Source organism: Pipra filicauda, unplaced genomic scaffold (genome assembly GCF_003945595.2).
Source record: "Pipra filicauda isolate LSUMZ 115617 unplaced genomic scaffold, ASM394559v2 scaffold317_size908105_pilon, whole genome shotgun sequence".
Classification (NCBI taxonomy): Eukaryota; Metazoa; Chordata; class Aves; order Passeriformes; family Pipridae; genus Pipra; species Pipra filicauda.
The window spans coordinates 723034-740431 of record NW_024104440.1 but is presented as its reverse complement, the minus strand read 5'-3'; the positions used below and the strand labels follow the sequence as shown (position 1 = coordinate 740431).

General features: G+C 38.3%; 1 protein-coding gene across 3 annotated transcripts in view; it reads right to left on the bottom strand.

Moving 5' to 3' along the window:
- Positions 1–3082: 3082 nt before the first annotated feature.
- Positions 3083–17398, bottom strand: part of GRIN2A (glutamate ionotropic receptor NMDA type subunit 2A) — a 172797-nt gene continuing 158481 nt past the window's right edge. The window contains exons 13-15 of one of the 3 annotated variants that reach the window (XM_027711173.2): positions 16845–17083; positions 13586–15240; positions 3083–10069 (exon numbers count right to left, since the gene is read on the bottom strand). In XM_027711173.2, the coding sequence (XP_027566974.1) occupies positions 10054–10069; positions 13586–15240; positions 16845–17083 (1910 nt within the window). In that variant the 3' untranslated portion in view covers positions 3083–10053. Of the gene's footprint in view, positions 15241–16844; positions 17084–17398 lie in introns of all 3 variants that reach the window. The other 2 variants (XM_027711174.2, XM_027711172.2) reach the window with 2 other exon arrangements.

Here is a 17398-nt window from a genome sequence, read left to right as displayed (position 1 = left end):
CCTTTATTAGGAAACACTCACAGTGGCCAAATCAATGCAACAGCAGTTTTGTTCTTAGAGGAAAATCAGAGTTATTCTGGTCATCCTCATTCTTACTACTTTTATCCTCTTCAACATATACTAATAGTTCCTCTTTTAAAAGTGCAGGAAAGGAATTCAGAGGCATTTCAGCTACAAGGAGAATTACACAATTTGCCACATTTCTCTAGCTGGGAAAGAGGAGGGTAAAATCAGCATCATGATATTGTGATACCACTGCAGCAGCTTTTTCTTTGTTTGGCAAACTTCTCGACTGATAAAACTGTACCATCTCAGAAACTGGGAGTAAAACCTGGCCAAGGTCTGTGTGCTCAAGGGAGAAAAAGGGAAATGCCAGTTATGGCTCCTACTTAATCTGCTTTTCCCCATGCAGAATGGAAGGAGGCAGCTGCTCATAACCAAGCTTCTGAAGTGCCAAACAGCTTCAGTCCCCAAAGTAATTAGTGGAACTACACAATTCTTTAACAAGGGGGTCTGAGACTTTCAAACCTGGTTAATACTGTATTTTTTCCCTCTGGAGTTCCGTGTTCAGATTTTCTGCTTTTTGTATCTTTCATAGCTCTGTACAGTGTAAATGTTATACAGTCTTTGAATATGAAAGGGTTCAATGATCTCACTGGATGGGTCATGTCTAACTAGCAGGGTAAGGTCCACTCTAAAAGGACATTGTGTTTTTGCAGCGCAAAGCGTTTTTCAAGGATTATTGCTGTTAAACTACACCTGGAGGTGCATAGAGACCCCTGGAAATTGTCTTTGACCTTACAGTAACCTTGTGTAGACAGTGTTAATCATTATTATCTTCTATATTACCATCCCCTGTTGCCAACTGCAAAGCTAATGCCACAGTAAAGGAATGATCATTGCTTACATTATAAACACACAGTAATTTGACAAGCAAGATTTGAGCATATTGATCTGAACAGAAGGCAGTCAACATCTGTAATGATCATTCTGCATCAGCTAACTAGTAGTAAATAAATAAATAGTCAATAAACTACCCCCCCAAAAAGCTTTTTTGGGAACTTCTGGAGAGAAAATACGTAAATCAATGCAGAGACCCTTCAGTGTGTGAAACTTCCCTTCTTCAGTGGAAAGGACAAGCTGTGCTGTACATGGGGAGATGCCTGTTGAAGCAGCCTGCCAAGTGGGAGAAGCACAGCAGTGACAGAGGACCACACTAGAGATCAATAATGCAATTTGTGGAAGCCACAGTTTGGGTTTTGTACTGCAACAAACCTGCAAGGGGAAGCTAATGCTGTTTGTAAACCACTGGAAGAAGCAGAGAAACAAGCGGTTACTATGATCAGTGGGAAAACTCACCACAAGTAGGGTGGATGGTGTTTCTGTACATAGAGATGAGCAGACTTCAGCAGTTGGCCTTAAAACAGGTGTTTCTGCGTCCAAATTACAAGAAGAAAGTTGTGTTCACACCAGGTGAACTGCTCAGCTCACGAGGAACACTGCTGGCACTGCCATGCACAATATGTCAGACTTTAAAAGCTTCCATTTCCCAGTCACCACTTAAATTCCATATTTATTTTTTTTTTAGCAAGCAAAGTCTTAGAGGACTGGTAGTTGCCATAGACACATCAGCAAAGACTCAAAAGAATGATCTGGGAGAATGTGACTATCTTTGAACCAGATCCCAAAGGGAATCAAAGCTGAGGCTGAGATGACTCACAGACACACAGAGAGAAATCAGCTAAGCTGGCAGGTAGAGCTGGAGGAGCAGCCCTGATGCAAACAGCCTGGATATAAACACCATTATCACCTAAAAACAAAGATTCAAGTTCACATAAAGATTCAATACCTTGAGCACACCTCATTTGGTTTCCTGAAATGGGGTTGTTTAGATACAAATAGAGCAGGGTCCCCTTAAAAGAGTTTTCTAGCATAGGACAGTAAGCCCAGCAGGTTTTTTCTCATTAAAAACCTCATTAAGGACAGAAGTCCGATTTTATCCCTCTCATATTATCTATGCAGTCCTGTTTATCTTGGGAACAAATAGATGGGACTGTTCTGCTGTGAGACTTCTGTGAGCAACCTTTCACCCCATCATTATTTTTATATTCAGCACAAAGCCCCTTTTTCAAAATGATGCTTTGGATTTATATAATGACTTCCATCCCACTGCCACAAAGAACATTATTCTAATTGCCAAGGGCTTGTTTATGCCCATTTTGAGGAATCAAAGATATTAATTAGCTGATGAGACATTATGGAAAATGGGGTCCTAAAGAATCACTCCAGAGCACAGTGTGAACATCGCTTCTTCATCTCCCGTGGCCAGGCAAATGGTCAAACCTCAGAAAGGACTTTAATTGCTCCACTAAAACCTCTATTCTGATTTAAGTCTTGATTAACCAGAACAGTAAAAAAGACTGGGGATAAGAAAAGTCACAGAAGACGTGAGACATCACTGCCATTTTGTCACCCCCTGGTTTGCTCTCCCCCTCTGGTTCTCCTCACCTGACCGACCTCCAAGAGCCACGCCAGGAGTGCTCCACTCCTCCAGCTCTCCAGCTCTTCTCGGGGGTGGCATCATTCTTGGCAGGACACCTCCTCCTCAGGCTGGATGCTGTCTCCATAACTGCCCAAAGAGCTCATGCATTTCTGCAGCCAAGATCATCTCCTCGTGCAGGCCCACAGTGCTTCGCGCCTCCGACGTGTCTCAGAACGTGGGAGAATGGTGCCACAGGTGGAGGGACCATCCTTAACTGAGCTCCCACTGCTCCCTCTGCTGAGGAAGCAACTTTCAAAGCATCCTTCTCACACCAAATGAATTTTGCATAAATTAATTGTCTCCATCCTTTTCAGGAATTAAATTAAACTGGGATCACCAGGCACATCCTGTCAGCTTTAGCTTCAGGCATCTTCACCTTTAGATAATTTCTAACAGCAAAGGATGGCTCAAAACATGTGGCTGTTAACACCCTCCAAATCAAATCAACGACTAATGGAAAAACAAAGGTTAACCTTTTTCATGGGTTACACTTCATCTTGTCCCATTTAACAAGGAAGACAGACAAGAATGATACCATTGTTCCTTTTCATATCAATTGGCAGAAATTATCTTTATTAGAAAAATGAATTTTTCATATATTTACAATTTTTACATCATGTTATACTTGGCACATGTGTTCTCCTCAAATAGTTATATACATTTCGGTACACACAGACATTCAAGTCCCCCATTCCCTTAATGTTTTTCTACATATTTAACAAAAAAAAAATGAACACAATACAATTTGTAAGACAATCATAATAATTATATATTTCTCTATCATAAAAAGTCTGAAGCAAACATGTTTTTGTTTTTTTTTTTAAGATATGTTTCAAAATATTTATACAGTATTAGCACTCAGTCATGCACTGGGTTAAAATATGGTCAGGGTGAACTGCAGTGAGACAGTGTGTGTAACACAGGAGAGAAGTGTGTGGATCCCAGTTCCTTCACGCTGCACTGGGTGCTCTTGGGTAGCTCCAGCTACCACCAGGATCTCCAAGGCAGGGGCAGAAGGGTGCAGGGGTAGCCAGGTGTACCTGTGTCTGCACAACACCACAGTTAAAACTGTGTGTGCACAGAGACCTGCGTGTTAAAACTCATTTCACTTTGCCAAACCTATCTAATAAAACAGGCAGTAATTGGAATGTCAAAACTGGATTTTAAATGCTCTCTTTTTCCCCAAACCCCTTCTTTTGAAGAATCCATTAGACTGTGAATTTTATAATGAAATTCTGGATTCTCTAAAAAATTAATTTTTTATGCCTGATTCCATTTCAGCAATATTCTTTTATTTCTACTCTAACATCCTGATTTATTTCCCCAGGTGTTAAGAGTTCTTCAAACCTCTCCTATTCTTTGTTAGCAACTGGAAATTTGTGACTTACCCTTTGGTTTGAAATATGACACTTTTGAGGGTGTTACAGTAAATTGCACTAGTAAATAACGGAAGTAATAGGCTTTTTAATTTACTGTGTACAGTTTTAGGTTAGTGCTCCCTGTAACCAGTACAAATAATTACAATTGGAGTTCTTTTCCTCCACCAGAAAAAAAGCACTGTTCCAACTGTACTAATAACTAATTTTCTTTGTAGCAAAAGCCTAAGTTAATATTGTGAATTCTTATTTTCTTAGTTGCATTTCACTTTTCATAGTTCAACTGCAAATAACTTTTAATCAAACTCAAAACAGCAACACATTACTTGAAACTGTAAATAAATGATTGTAGAATCTTTGTACAATGCTGGATTTTTGTCTTGCCCCTCAATCACCCCAAAAACTTTATACATATACATATATATATAAAGCTTATATATAGCTTATATATATACACATGTATATATACAAAGACTAATCAGGACAACACATTAAATTGACGTTATTCAAGTAAACAGGTAAAAATGTTTTTTAAAGTCTAATTTGAGATTTTAAAATATTTCTGGTGAGTTTTGTTTAGCAGCACAGAAATATTAGTGTTTCATCTAAGCCCACAAAAATCCTTAAACAGGATGAAAGGAAGCACAAAACACCCTTCAGGTTTTGTGTAAATTGAAATCTGATGAAGTAAACATTATTAACTCACAGGTGAAGTGCTTCTGAGAACCTGGAATGTATGGATGCAAATTTTGCATAAAAATGGAGTACTTAGTTAAGAATCAGGTAGGAGTTTGCCTAACACAGTAATGAATTCTGTTTGTACCTTCTGGTTTCAACAGGGAAGGCACGAGATACACTGTGCATGTGGGTGTGAGGTGTGAAGACAGAGGGATCGAGCTGTTCTTCATCAGTGCAAAAGGGAGGTTCTGAAATGAGTAAGACTACTTCAAAATATTATACCTTATATCAAGAATAAACTGCAAACAGTTCTTATTGAAACTGCATTAGTTTCCTTCCTAGCTGCACTCGATTTTATGTGAGGCAATTTCCATACCTTTGCAACACGAGGTTTGGTTTGGGACTTTGAAATCTGAGCGTGAACTGCAATAAAGATCTGCTCTCTCATCATTCACTTACACATCCCTATTTAAGTCAAAAGGTGTTTTGCCTAAGTTTGGAATCCAGACCTAGGCCAGGTAAAAATGAGCTAAGTAAAAATTTTCCTCTTGCAGATGAAGAGCTTGAAACCAAGTTCTTCTCCAAGACACACTTGCAATAAACTTGTAGACAAAATTTGACCCCATAGAATTTACTGTTTCTTGGTTAAGGTGGAAAGAATCAAAACTATCCAACTGTCTCTTTCAAAAAATTACTTCCAACAAATTAATCCAAGCTATTTTTTTTGGTCATAAATTCTAGTTAGAGAACTACAAATTTAGAAAAGCAGCCAAACAACAAACAACACAATCATCCCTCAGTGAAAATCTCCACATCACCAGCAATAGCAAGCTCAAAAGCCTGTGCACTCAGAGAAGTGGTTCTGCCTTAAACACCACTGCTAAACCTGTCTCTGCATGCAAAACCGATTTTGGAAACTGCCCAGTCTGCATGGGAGGATACAGGGGCGGCCACTGGTGCACACACCAGCTGGGCTTTCCTGGGAATCTGGTTCCTGAGGTATCCTTCCTCAGCTACCATAAGGAACATGGTTAAGGATCAGATGTGGATCACATAAGCTGACACTGAGTTTTAAAGTCAGTCACCAGGCCAATAGATCCTCTCTGGCCAAGATTTTTCCAAACAGTATGAGAAGACATCCTTTTCCTATGGCCTTGTTATTTATGGCAAGCATCAGTTCCAGCTCCTTCAGACAGGAACCCTCCTCTGACATGTTCCCACATGTCCTAGCACAAAGCAATCCTGATCCCAGCGAGTCCTTTAGCCCCTTCTGTAATAGGTATCAAACACTACAATAAATGCTGCTAGAGGGTTTGTGGGTTTGGGAGGTTTGGGAAGGAGAGAAGACAAGCACTTAAAATAAAGCAGTGCTGAAATGTGTCCCATGGCTCTGGGAGATTACTCACACATGACTGGGTTGGGAAGTGTATGCACGCACGCCTGGGTATACTGTATATATATTTAGGTTAACAAGTTTAAACTATTAATAAACAGCTTCTTATGGTATTTGGTAATTAAAATATCAGGCTTGTGTCATTCAAAATAGTGCAACCTACATAGCAATATACAGGAAAATTACACACATTGTTCCTATCACCATTAATATGCTTGTGCATATCAAGATGACAGGATACCCTTTTCCATAAGATTAACCTTTTGCATATTTAATTGTATTCTTTGGCCCATTTTCCTGTGAAACCTCGTATGAAAGCAAAGACTTTGGCTTTAAAAGAAAAAGAAAACTCCTGTTTTTTCAGTTACTTTCAGAAACTTAAATAGAATTCAAATTAGTTAAAAATTATCATCTCCTCCAGAAACTGCACACCCTACATCCTGTTACAGACTCCCCCCCCCCATAGTGTGGCTAACTGTGAACCTCCAATTTCTTTTTATTTTCACTTTTGAAGATCATTTACACTTCACATGTTGCACAACACATCCTCCAAAATTGTCCTCGACTCCTCTAATCTTGTCCCAACTGGGAACAAGGAAGGTCTCCTTCCCCAGTGGCATGAAAAGGCAGAGCAACCTCGTGAGGGCCTTCGACTGCATCACTATTAGTCCAAGTTCAGGGTTTGCAATGTGAAACAAAAGCCAAAATACATTTCCAAAAGGTTTTTGTCATTAAACACCATTATTAAACAGGCTCAAGAAAAAAAAAATTATCAGACAAAAGAATCCTGTAGCAATGATGTAACACAAATCTCTTCAGAATGGTCATTCTTATGTACTGCAATGCACAAAACAAATTTAAAAATGTATTCTCATGATGCATTTGCTGAGAAAAACATATCATTTCTTCTAATAGTACTAGAAGTGCAAAACAAGACATTCTCCATTAAAATTTCATGTCACTGTAAATATTATCATTTTCCCACATTAAAGCTAAGTACCATTTCTGAGAAGTGAGGAAACCTTCTTCAATTCCCAAGCAAAGTATCATCTCACTTGGAACTTTACAGTGCACTGAATAAGTATCACAATATTTACTGGTATTTATTTTCACAGTTTTATAACGTGCACAGAAATATAATTTTTGAAATATATTAGTGAAAACAAATACTAATACAAAAGGGAAAGGACAAAACATCTAGGAGTATAACTGCTTATCACCACTACTTTTTAAGAGTTGGAGAGTCGAAACCATCTCTCTTTTAAATATGTAATACTATATTTAGTGTGGTTATCTATTAATAAAGGTATCGCATGACAATGTTACAGCATGGTTATATTCTCTACTAATTTAGCCTTGTTTTCAATACAGGTAAAGAATTAAGCAAAAGGAGTAAAAATTGTCATTTAAGCGCAAAACAACAAAAACCTGGTAAATAGTGAGGTAACTTATTTTTACTTATATTATTTCTGGTTCTTAAATTATAGATATGACAAAATCATCACAAAATCAGCAGTGGATTCTTACAGCTGTTAGAATGGCAGTTATTAAAAAAAAAAAACCAGCTTGAACTACAGCAGATACATTCCGCAGTATGTAACAAAAAAAGCTCATGAACCCACAAGAAGAACTAAGTGCATTTTCACTGCATTGCAGGGCGATGCACACCTGTATTCCTGACTTCCAAAGTTGCAGGACTTTGGAAGAGCACATATTTTTAGAGAGCATACTCCGCACACAGGTCAAGAGAAGCAGGGGAAAAAAAAACAAAACAAAACCAATTAAAAGCTTGAGTGAGGGAAATAAATGAGAAGCTTATTTACAGAGAGTGCAGTAACCCTCCCCAGCAGGGCGGGGAGTGCTGCTCCCACCGAGCAGGGTGACAGACACCAGAGAGCACAACCAACCCCTCCCCACCCCACAGACACCGCTGTGACACTGGAATGAGGGTGGACATGGCGTTATTTCCACAATGGAAGCTGAGCACCGACAGGAATTTTACACTATGTACAGTATGTGCACATCAGACAGACACTGCTCAGAGCGATACAAGAGACACGACGGTCCTGAGGCTGCTCCCATTTAACCACAGCTTCACAGGTGACTCCAGCCTTTCCTCTCTCGCTCCATATACCTTTCTATGCTGATACCTACATCCACAAACACGCAGCTGTGATTAAACTGAGCTCCCTCAGTGACAGCAAACGCTAACATGTTGCTAATACATTGAAATAAGACAGTACAGGTGAGTTTGGGCAGGGAAATGGCTCATATAGTAAGTCATACTTTAAAAGACCTTTATGTTCTTTCAGAAGTTCCTTCAGCACTGCTATGTTTGGAAGGCTCAGCTCTCTACAGGAAGTTAGTTTAGATTAAAAAAAAACCCAAACAACAACATTGATAAAGCAAAGAACTTAAGTGTATCACTGGAAAACTGTTTTTACGTTGCAAATCAGATTGCCCTACGCAGGAAAGGTATCTGCTTTGAAAGAACTTTTGAGCTAAGACAGGACTAGAACTGGGAAAAGTTAGTAAGGCAATATATGACAGTCCATCTTGAAAGAAGCACATGATGTGATGATTAACACTTGACACAATTTAGCCAAGCCACAGATAGTTACTCTTTATATTAATGAGGAGGGGATTTTGCCATAAAAGTTTTGTTTTCACTAGGTTTTATGTATCAAACATCTTAAATGCAATGTAAAACAACAAAAAGATCCACCTCTTGAATTCTTTCTAAATCCAAGCTGAGATTTGTGACACAATTTCTGTTCTACGTTGATGAACCCAGGAAGGGAGGGAACAGTACCAAACCCTTCCCCATCACTGAAGTACATATGCTACACTGCAAAAGTATGAAAACAGCAAGTTATTCCACAAGGAATAGATTCTGACAGTTCTATCTCAGGCTGGATAGTCATGTGGTTTAAAGCAAACAATGATCCTGACCAGGGAATACTGCAAACCCCACAAACAACTGCTTGCTCGAGCACAGGAACCTATACACACCTCCAAGGCTGAACCTGGTACTCACTTGCAGATTTAACTGGTACATTTTTGAGGCTGGAGATAAATAGACTATTGCTTTTCTAAGCCTGCCTAACTGAGGTGTCTAAGTTAGGAACCTATACTTTCTAAAAAGGTCACAGTCCTCTGAACTTTCACCCAGAGGGAGTTTGCTTTCTCTCTCTCTCTCCCCACTGGCCACAGAAAGAGCTCAGCCTTCCAGCACAGAAACTCAAAGCTACACACACAGCTCTAGCTTTTGCTTCGTTTAAAACTATGTAAAAAGAGATTTATTTTCACCAGGAAAAATAAACCACACCTGATTTCCCTTGTGAGCCTTATATCACCTCTTAAGTGTTCCTGAAAGATCATAAAGAGACATGTATTTATGAAATGCTGCCAAAACACAGTGAGCTGGCGGTGATTTCATTTCTGTTTGTCCACAGCACTCTTTCTCCTAACCAAGCTTCTTAGATAGCAGAATAATGAAGTCTAAGCAAAAGCTGCAAAAACATTAAATTAAATTTTCTGAAAATGCAAAAATCTCTTAATTTTCCTTAATTTTATCTTATATATTAAAATATCTTATTACCATGCATTTAAATTAGTGGGTGGCTACACTGCTCTAAGAAACACAAGCAGAACACAAAATCCATTTCAAAGAAAAAAGGAAGATTTACTGTGGTGAAAAGGGAAAGACAAAAACATGAAGAAATTCTACAATATCTTTAAAAGAGAAAAAGAGCGAGAGGCAGGTATGTCTATGTAGCTGTTTTTACCTCCATGTACCTACTGCATTCCTCAGCAATTCAATATCCTGCCTCCATAAAAGGTGTCGTCCAGGAGCAGTGTAACACTACAGGACATGCTACCAAGAATGGCTCATATCATTTACAGCCTGATTCAGTTCCAGCTGGAGTCACAGGAAATCTTGGTGATAGGAATGACCAACAAACTGCTAGAGCTGTAATCAGGAAAATGTAACAAGTCACCAGCACCATCCAGAAAGGTACAGAAAGGATGGCCACTTATGCAGGAAGATTCTTTTCTCCTCTTCAAGTATAGCAGCAGCTAGAGTGAGAGAGAGGGAAATACAGAAAGTCTTGATCTCAGTTTAATTGAAAGTCAGTGCAAATACATCAACAAAGCTCAGGCAAAATTCCATGCGCTCTACGGCTGAGCCTCACAAGCTGTGGCTTGTGGCTCTACTGTTGAAGATTTTCCTTCAACTTCTCAGCTGCTTCTTCTTTATAAGTAAACATCTGCAACCAGCTACTGCCTACAGCCCTGCACTTTATCCTCTCCTTTCCCCTTTACTGTCTCGTGCTTATGCCAAGATCAAAACAACAAACGCATGCAGACTCCCTCTATTTTCATCATCTGGTGGGTTTTTTCCTCCTTTAAGGCAGCATCTTTTATTTCCATGTGAACAACTGCTGTGCAACATTATCAAGTCTTTCCTCTGTCTCTTTGTTTTGGTTTAGGGGAGGTGGTTGTATTTCATATTGCAGCTAATAATAATAAATCTCTACGGTCACCAGAAATCTGCTCAGATCAGAAAAAGCAAACACTGCAATATATTTCATTATAACTAATTTGCTTGCACATCTCACAGAAGGATAAATCCACCTGGCTTGAGGATGTTTACAATTGAACCTCAAGAGTTTATAGAGTTTAAACTAGAAAGTGTAAAAGGGAATTTTTCTTTCCCATAACTTCACATACCATACTCATATATATACTGAATTAGGTGTGTCTGGTTGGATAGAGAGATGATGATACAAAAGACTTGGAGCGACCAACAAATATTTTGAGAGCTTTATGATGATACAAAAGACAAGAGCCACCACTGAATTTTATGATTGGTAAAATGCTCAGCAATTTCCACTGCACTTTTTGGCACGATATCAGCAAATATCATACCTGCTGAAATACAGCAGACTTTAGTAAATATACTATGATTTGGATCGGATATTGAAATTTGCCTGAAATATTTTTATTACACTGATTACAGCATTATTTATGCCTTCGGTGCATTTGTTTTCCTGCAGACCTAAGACAAATATGTCTACGTCTTTGGGAAAAGGTTTGGGTTCATGACAAGTACTGTTCATCCCATAGACACCACCCTAGCCCTGCTCAGCTCATACAACTATTCCTGGGAAATATGCATGGCAGGTAAGGAACTTCTTTTTATAAAAATTGCCTCCAGTGAGGAACCAGAAAGCATCCCATGTGAATCAGGGCCAGTAATTATGACCAGATGCTGAATAAAGAATACTCAATACATATTTTTACATGGACAGTGTACAGATACCCATAGATATGCTTTCTGAACACACTTATGATAAAGCATACTGAGATTTCTGGAAGCTGGAAAGAGACTCAGAAGCCCAAATCTCATTACATTTCATTCCTTAAAAATATCATCCTTCACCAGCATGGTGAACATACAAATACATTTGCAAATACCAAGAATTCATTCTGGACTGTTTGGTGGTCAAAGTCAGCTTGAATCTTCTCAATAATAATAATTAAAAAAAAAAGCTGTAAACAATTCAAAAAACTTTATTTTGACTGTCCCTATACATCATTTATATTATCTCCCATTTGCAACTCTGCTCTGCAGTATGCTGTTCCAAATTAAGCAACTTGCATACTGCAACTCTGGCATGCAGATACTTCAATTGCAGCTGACAGGCACAATTCTGCTGAAAAGAGTTCCAGTTTGGAGAAAAGTTAGGGTAATATTCACATTTTCCAATTCACAGTGGTAATGGTTTCCCTGCTCACTGTTCTTCAGTGAAACAGAGGGAATAATGCTTGAATAATCTAAATTTCCTCTACACAAAAATCCTAAAGCAATTTGCAGAGTAGCAGGAGAATGGGAGAGCACCACCCAGTGCAACACTTTCAGTAGTTAAATATATTAGCAATTATATTTACTTCTTTAGTTTAAATTAAATTAGCATCTGTATATTCTACTCCTGAAAGGCTTCCTTTCCTCTCTTTCACGCTCCCTTATGGTTAAAATCTAGTAGGGTTTTTTTCCAGTGAGGGTAAGGAGGGGTCTGTAGCAGACATTTTATTTGTGAAAGAATCTGATTGACATTTACTAAATGGAAAAGCCATTTAACAATGAACCCCTGTAATGTGAATATCTGCATATCAGTCAGTGATAATAAACATACTTAGTTAAGTGTGCATATATTCAGTTTATATAACAGACTTGATTGGAGAGGTTAAAAAAAAATGGTCTGATGTTCAACAAATATGCACAATATTCTGGAAGGAAGAAGTCCTTCTGAAGGTGTTAATCCTTTGCTGTGTATGCAAATAAATGGTATTGCACTCCTCACTGATTACACTGAACTTATGGCTGTCAGTGTTTGATACTGTATTAACAGCTTTAATACTATTAATATACAATTCATTAGTTGTCACTAATACACTATGAACAAAGAACTACAGTGGGTCGGGATTTGGTTTGGGAAGTGAAAGAATAAAAGAAATACTATACAGCCCTGAGTAATCACCAGTAAGGGGCAAATGCAAACTTACGTACACATTAGGCCTCAAGGTTACTAGTAAAGTCCACAGCTCCATAGTAAGTGCCATATAGTGATATCTAAAAATATATACTCTGGATTAGGCAGCTGTGAAATTTCTGACAAGATTACTGCAAACTTTTCAATGAACTTACTTTGTAATGGTAAGTGCATGTGCAATATAAGAAAAGCATTTGTACATGAACGTTAACCAATATCCATGGGGCTTCCTTTTGGTACACAGCAGTTCACATGTTTGGGGCTACTGCCTTCCCATCTATTGTCTGTCAGTCTAGAATGAACATACTAATTTTGTGCTAAAACACTGTATTTTATTTATTAAGGTCTTGGGATGTGGGGGTTTTTTTAAATTATTACTTGGCTTTGAAAATGATTATGAAGCTAACATGTATTTTTGAAAGTCTAGCTTTCTGTTCTCTTTTAGAGTCTTACTTTTGAATCTGTGCAAATGCATTCCTAATTCTTGTTGTCTGTGTCATACTACATGCATACCATATTGCTTATCCAGTACTAGAAAATCATTAAACATTTCTAAGGACAAAAGTACATTGAATGATACTTAGCAACATAAATTAGAATAACCGAAATAGTAAAAGAATTAGATACAAAACAGCATAGTTGCCAACATATATTGGGGCTATTTCAGTACAACTTGCCATTTATATATAAAGCATATATAAATGGCTATTTTTTATCCTTTTTCAACAAGACATATTTTAAAAGGATAGTTAAGAGCATACCAGTTTACCTATTCATGTACAAAAGTACATTGGGAAAGGGAGAGGTTTACGTGTCATTTACCAGAGCAGGATACTGTTAAAGGATAAGTTCTCCCTCTAAGATGGTGGCAACTATTCTTTCCCTATAGATAAAGTGTTCATGGAAAATTTAAACATCTGATTCAATGCTAGGCCTTTTCTTATACACACGTGTATTGCTACAGGAATTCAAAACCCTTGGAGTTGTGTACAAGCTATTCCTATTTGCAACGTAAGGCAAAACATGCTCTGAAATGTACATGTCATTATGGATCCGACCATCCCTGGAAGAGTATGATGCTGTAGACTGCATGGATGACCTTAAATAATTATCATTTCTTCCTCTTGTTGGCAATGAATGTTTATAAAGATCAGCTGGACTTCGCCTAAGAGATAAGTGCTGGTCATCACGATACGAGTGCAGAAAGGGATTGTCATCCGAGTGAACAGCATACAGGGACTTGCTCCTCTTACTGTCCTCTAGAGCATGAGTTAAAAGTGAGGCCTTGTTGCTCAATAGTTTGCTTGAGGGAACACTAAACATGCTTGCATATGGACTACTTTGAAGAAATTTCTCTCTTTCTTTCAAGCTTATACTACGAGAAGGTCTTCCAATATCAATTTCCCTGGACTTATCAGCGATATTATCAAAAGAGTGTTGCCTGCTAATCCTCAATTTATTTTTTTTATGATATTGCAGAGCATTACTTGTCGACCAAGTACGCTCATATATTTCTTCAGGAAGTGATAAGTTCGTTGTGTCCTGCAGCATCTGATCTTCTTCAATATCATAGAGGTTCCCCATCCGCAAGCATGCATCGCATTTATAGGGAGATCTGGTCGAATAGTGTCCCGCATAAGTGGGCAAATTGGAAAGACAGCTCCTGCAGTGGGTGGAATTCTGTCTGTATCTATCATCAGGTAGGGAAGCATTTTTATCTTTTAGAGTGTAGTGCTTTGCATAAAGTTTATACTGGTCATTGTTTGGAAGACTGTCTTCATTATGCATTGGAGTCCTGTTAGCGTGCTCGGCTTTCCTGTAGTTGTCATTGTGATCTTGATAAACATCAGGAAACTCCACAGTTTCTGGAAGGACAATGTTTTCGATGTACTGAGGTGTGTCCAAGCGGAATCCTGGCTCCTTGTCAGCATCAATTGTGTAGATTTTATCCCGTGGAGAGCTCTGTTTGGTTTTTAGATATGTCAGTTCCACTTCACTACAGTCTTTTGGGTATTTTGATGCTACTGTCCTTTTTTTGAAGTTGTCCTTGGTTTTGTGATGCTTGTTGTTGTTTTCAGCTTCCATATGGCAAGTAGCTCGGCTTGATGTCTCTGATACATCTGAATGGACAATCTCTTCAGGAAGGTATCTTTGGCTTTTCACTGAAAGCTGCCTGTTTTCCTCTGACCCGTCATCCCTCTGGGAACCTTGGCTCTGACGTACAGATTCTTGACGTAAAGATTCAACAGATTTCCTCCACAGCTGCCTAGGTCTGGAATTCACTTTTGCTTCTGTTGTTACTGCAACCTCTACCGTGTTTGGATTGGATTCATTCAACGTGAGAGGATGCTGACCTTGGAAAACATAGTTGTTAAGATTGTCCTTGTGTCGGTTGCCTGGAAGTGTCTGCAGTTCACTTATGTTGTCACCAAAAAAGTTGTCCTTTGTCTGAAAGGATCTGTTATCAGCAAATATCAAGTTACCCTTATCCATGACCATGTCCATAATCAAAGAACCCCTCTGAATAAAATCAGCTGTTCTTTTGGGGGAGTCAATTCTTGAAGGATTGATATTGGTCATGTTTTTTGCTGTACGTAGCAGTTTTAACATGTTGGTTTGTGAATTGGTCAAACTAAAGTCAGGAGACTTCTTTTTCTCTTCAATGTGTACTCCATGAATGCAGCTGTAAATACCCTGTAATATGAATAATATAAAACAAATTAAATCACTAGGGGCAAACTTTAAAAACTTCCATTCTATTATTAATAAGCAATGAAGAAAAATTAAACATTGCTTGTCTGATTACTAGAAAGATTAAAGTACATCTCTATCTTTTTATCATTTCCTTACAATGATATGGAAGAGTATTTTCTGTCACATCTGTTGGAATTACAAAGGAGTAAAATTGCCAGTATTTCACAAACCAGTGGCCCCTGACAGCCTCCCCAGTTTATTCCAGAAAACAAGATTAGAAGAGACTCCAAGGGGTTCCCCAGTCTCAACACAATAACAATCTAAGCTTCACTAAAGAATATTCACTTATTTTAAAACCAGTGAATAAGTTTTCCCTCTAAACAAGCGTGTCATTGGGCTATTTTACTGGTGGTTAAGGTGCTCTTCACTTGCACTGAATTGAAAAGGTTTCCAGTCTTATTTTAACTTTTCTGTTTCCTATTTTAGTACATATGAAAAAACCCCAGCTCTTCCTAAAGCCTGATTCTGAGTTCATTTTGAGCAAAAGGCTCAAAAGCCCATCTTCTAACTCCGTCTTTGGTCACTCCTGTGAGTTCAATTGACATTTCCAACCCTCTGAACTGGCAATTCTATGTAATTTACCTTTGAAATAAGTACTTCACCCCCCCCCCTCCAAATCGCCTAGGAGAATTTCATCTGTAAAAGGCCAAAAATATAAAGTTCAAACAGAAAATGTGGAGGTTAAGGTGTATATGGTTTCCAGACAATCTCCAACAGGGTAGGGCAAAGTATTTTTAATGCAGTTCCAAAATGGTCCGATCTACTCAACAGGGTAATTTCAGCACATTTCGAAGCAATTAGGCATTTTAGTATCATTTTCAGTTCTTCTCAGCTATACAGAAAATCCAGCAAAGTCAATTACCTAATGAAAGTACTGTGTGATAAAATCATATAAAGACAAACCCCAACTAATTTGCAAAAATATAAGGACAAGCACACATTTCCTTTTTTTTTTTTTTTTTCTCAAGTATCAGTTTTTTAGATATGTAAATCCCCTTTGGATCTGTTTAAGTTATCACTAAAACCTGCCTTAGTGTCTAACCAGACATAAATGATACTTGTGTTTGACCTTTTCTCATATGGTTTATTCAAGTTTGCTATCAAGAAAAGCTTATAAAACTATTCCACTATATTTTATAACTTCAAATCCTCTAGCTTAAAAAATGCACAAAGCTGAGAGCTAATGTATCTTATCAATTTACTATTTATTTTGCTTGGATTTTTATGTGGAAATTAATCCATTTCCTGCATCTGAGTTCTACCATTTCTTCATCAAAACTGCCCCTTAATGTATTTGTTTTCAGCATTGGATTACTGATTATCCTGGCACATTTGATATTTCATACCCTAAATAATCAAATGGATAAAGACTTTCCATGGAGTGCAAGTACATCCTAAGCCTACTGACTACTCCAGAGCATCACACTGATGCTCTAACACATATTTCAAATGTCCAGGTGGGAATAAAAGGAAAGATAATGTTTTAGGGAGGCAGTGTTTATGCTGTTTGTTGCCTAAAGGGAAAAAATTAAAGCAGTACTGACCCTGCTGATTGAGAACAGCAATCCTGGCCTGTCTGAGCAGACTCCAGTGAAGCAGAATCTGAGTTTCCAGTAAAACAAGTGCTCCCAGACAAAGGTGATCAAACTGAGAGCCATGGCTGCTGCAAGCATGTAAAACACTCCTGCCATGTTGTCGATGTCCAGCTGGCTGCTCATGACTTCATTCTTCTCGTTGTGACAAATACCAGTCAGCCACAGGGTTTCCAACTCTTCCATTTCCCCTGGGGAGAGCAAGGAGTCAAACCAGTTAAAAAAAATGCAAAAATCACTGCTTGCAATATTCAAAAGTCTTTGAAAGTTTAAAAATACAGCACCATTTAATGCTTTATTTGTGGAGCACTGTAGACTTATCTACTCAGGAGTTGCAAATATAGCAGATTTCAATTCACAGCACCCTACTTTCAGATGTCCTCAGATTTCATAAATTACGTGGGAAGCTGGCTGCTCTAGAAAGCAGGATCCCTGGTTTGGATAGAACTTTCTTCTGCTTGCTATAACTAGTAGCACTTGTTTCAGAGAGTAGAACTGAGCTAGGA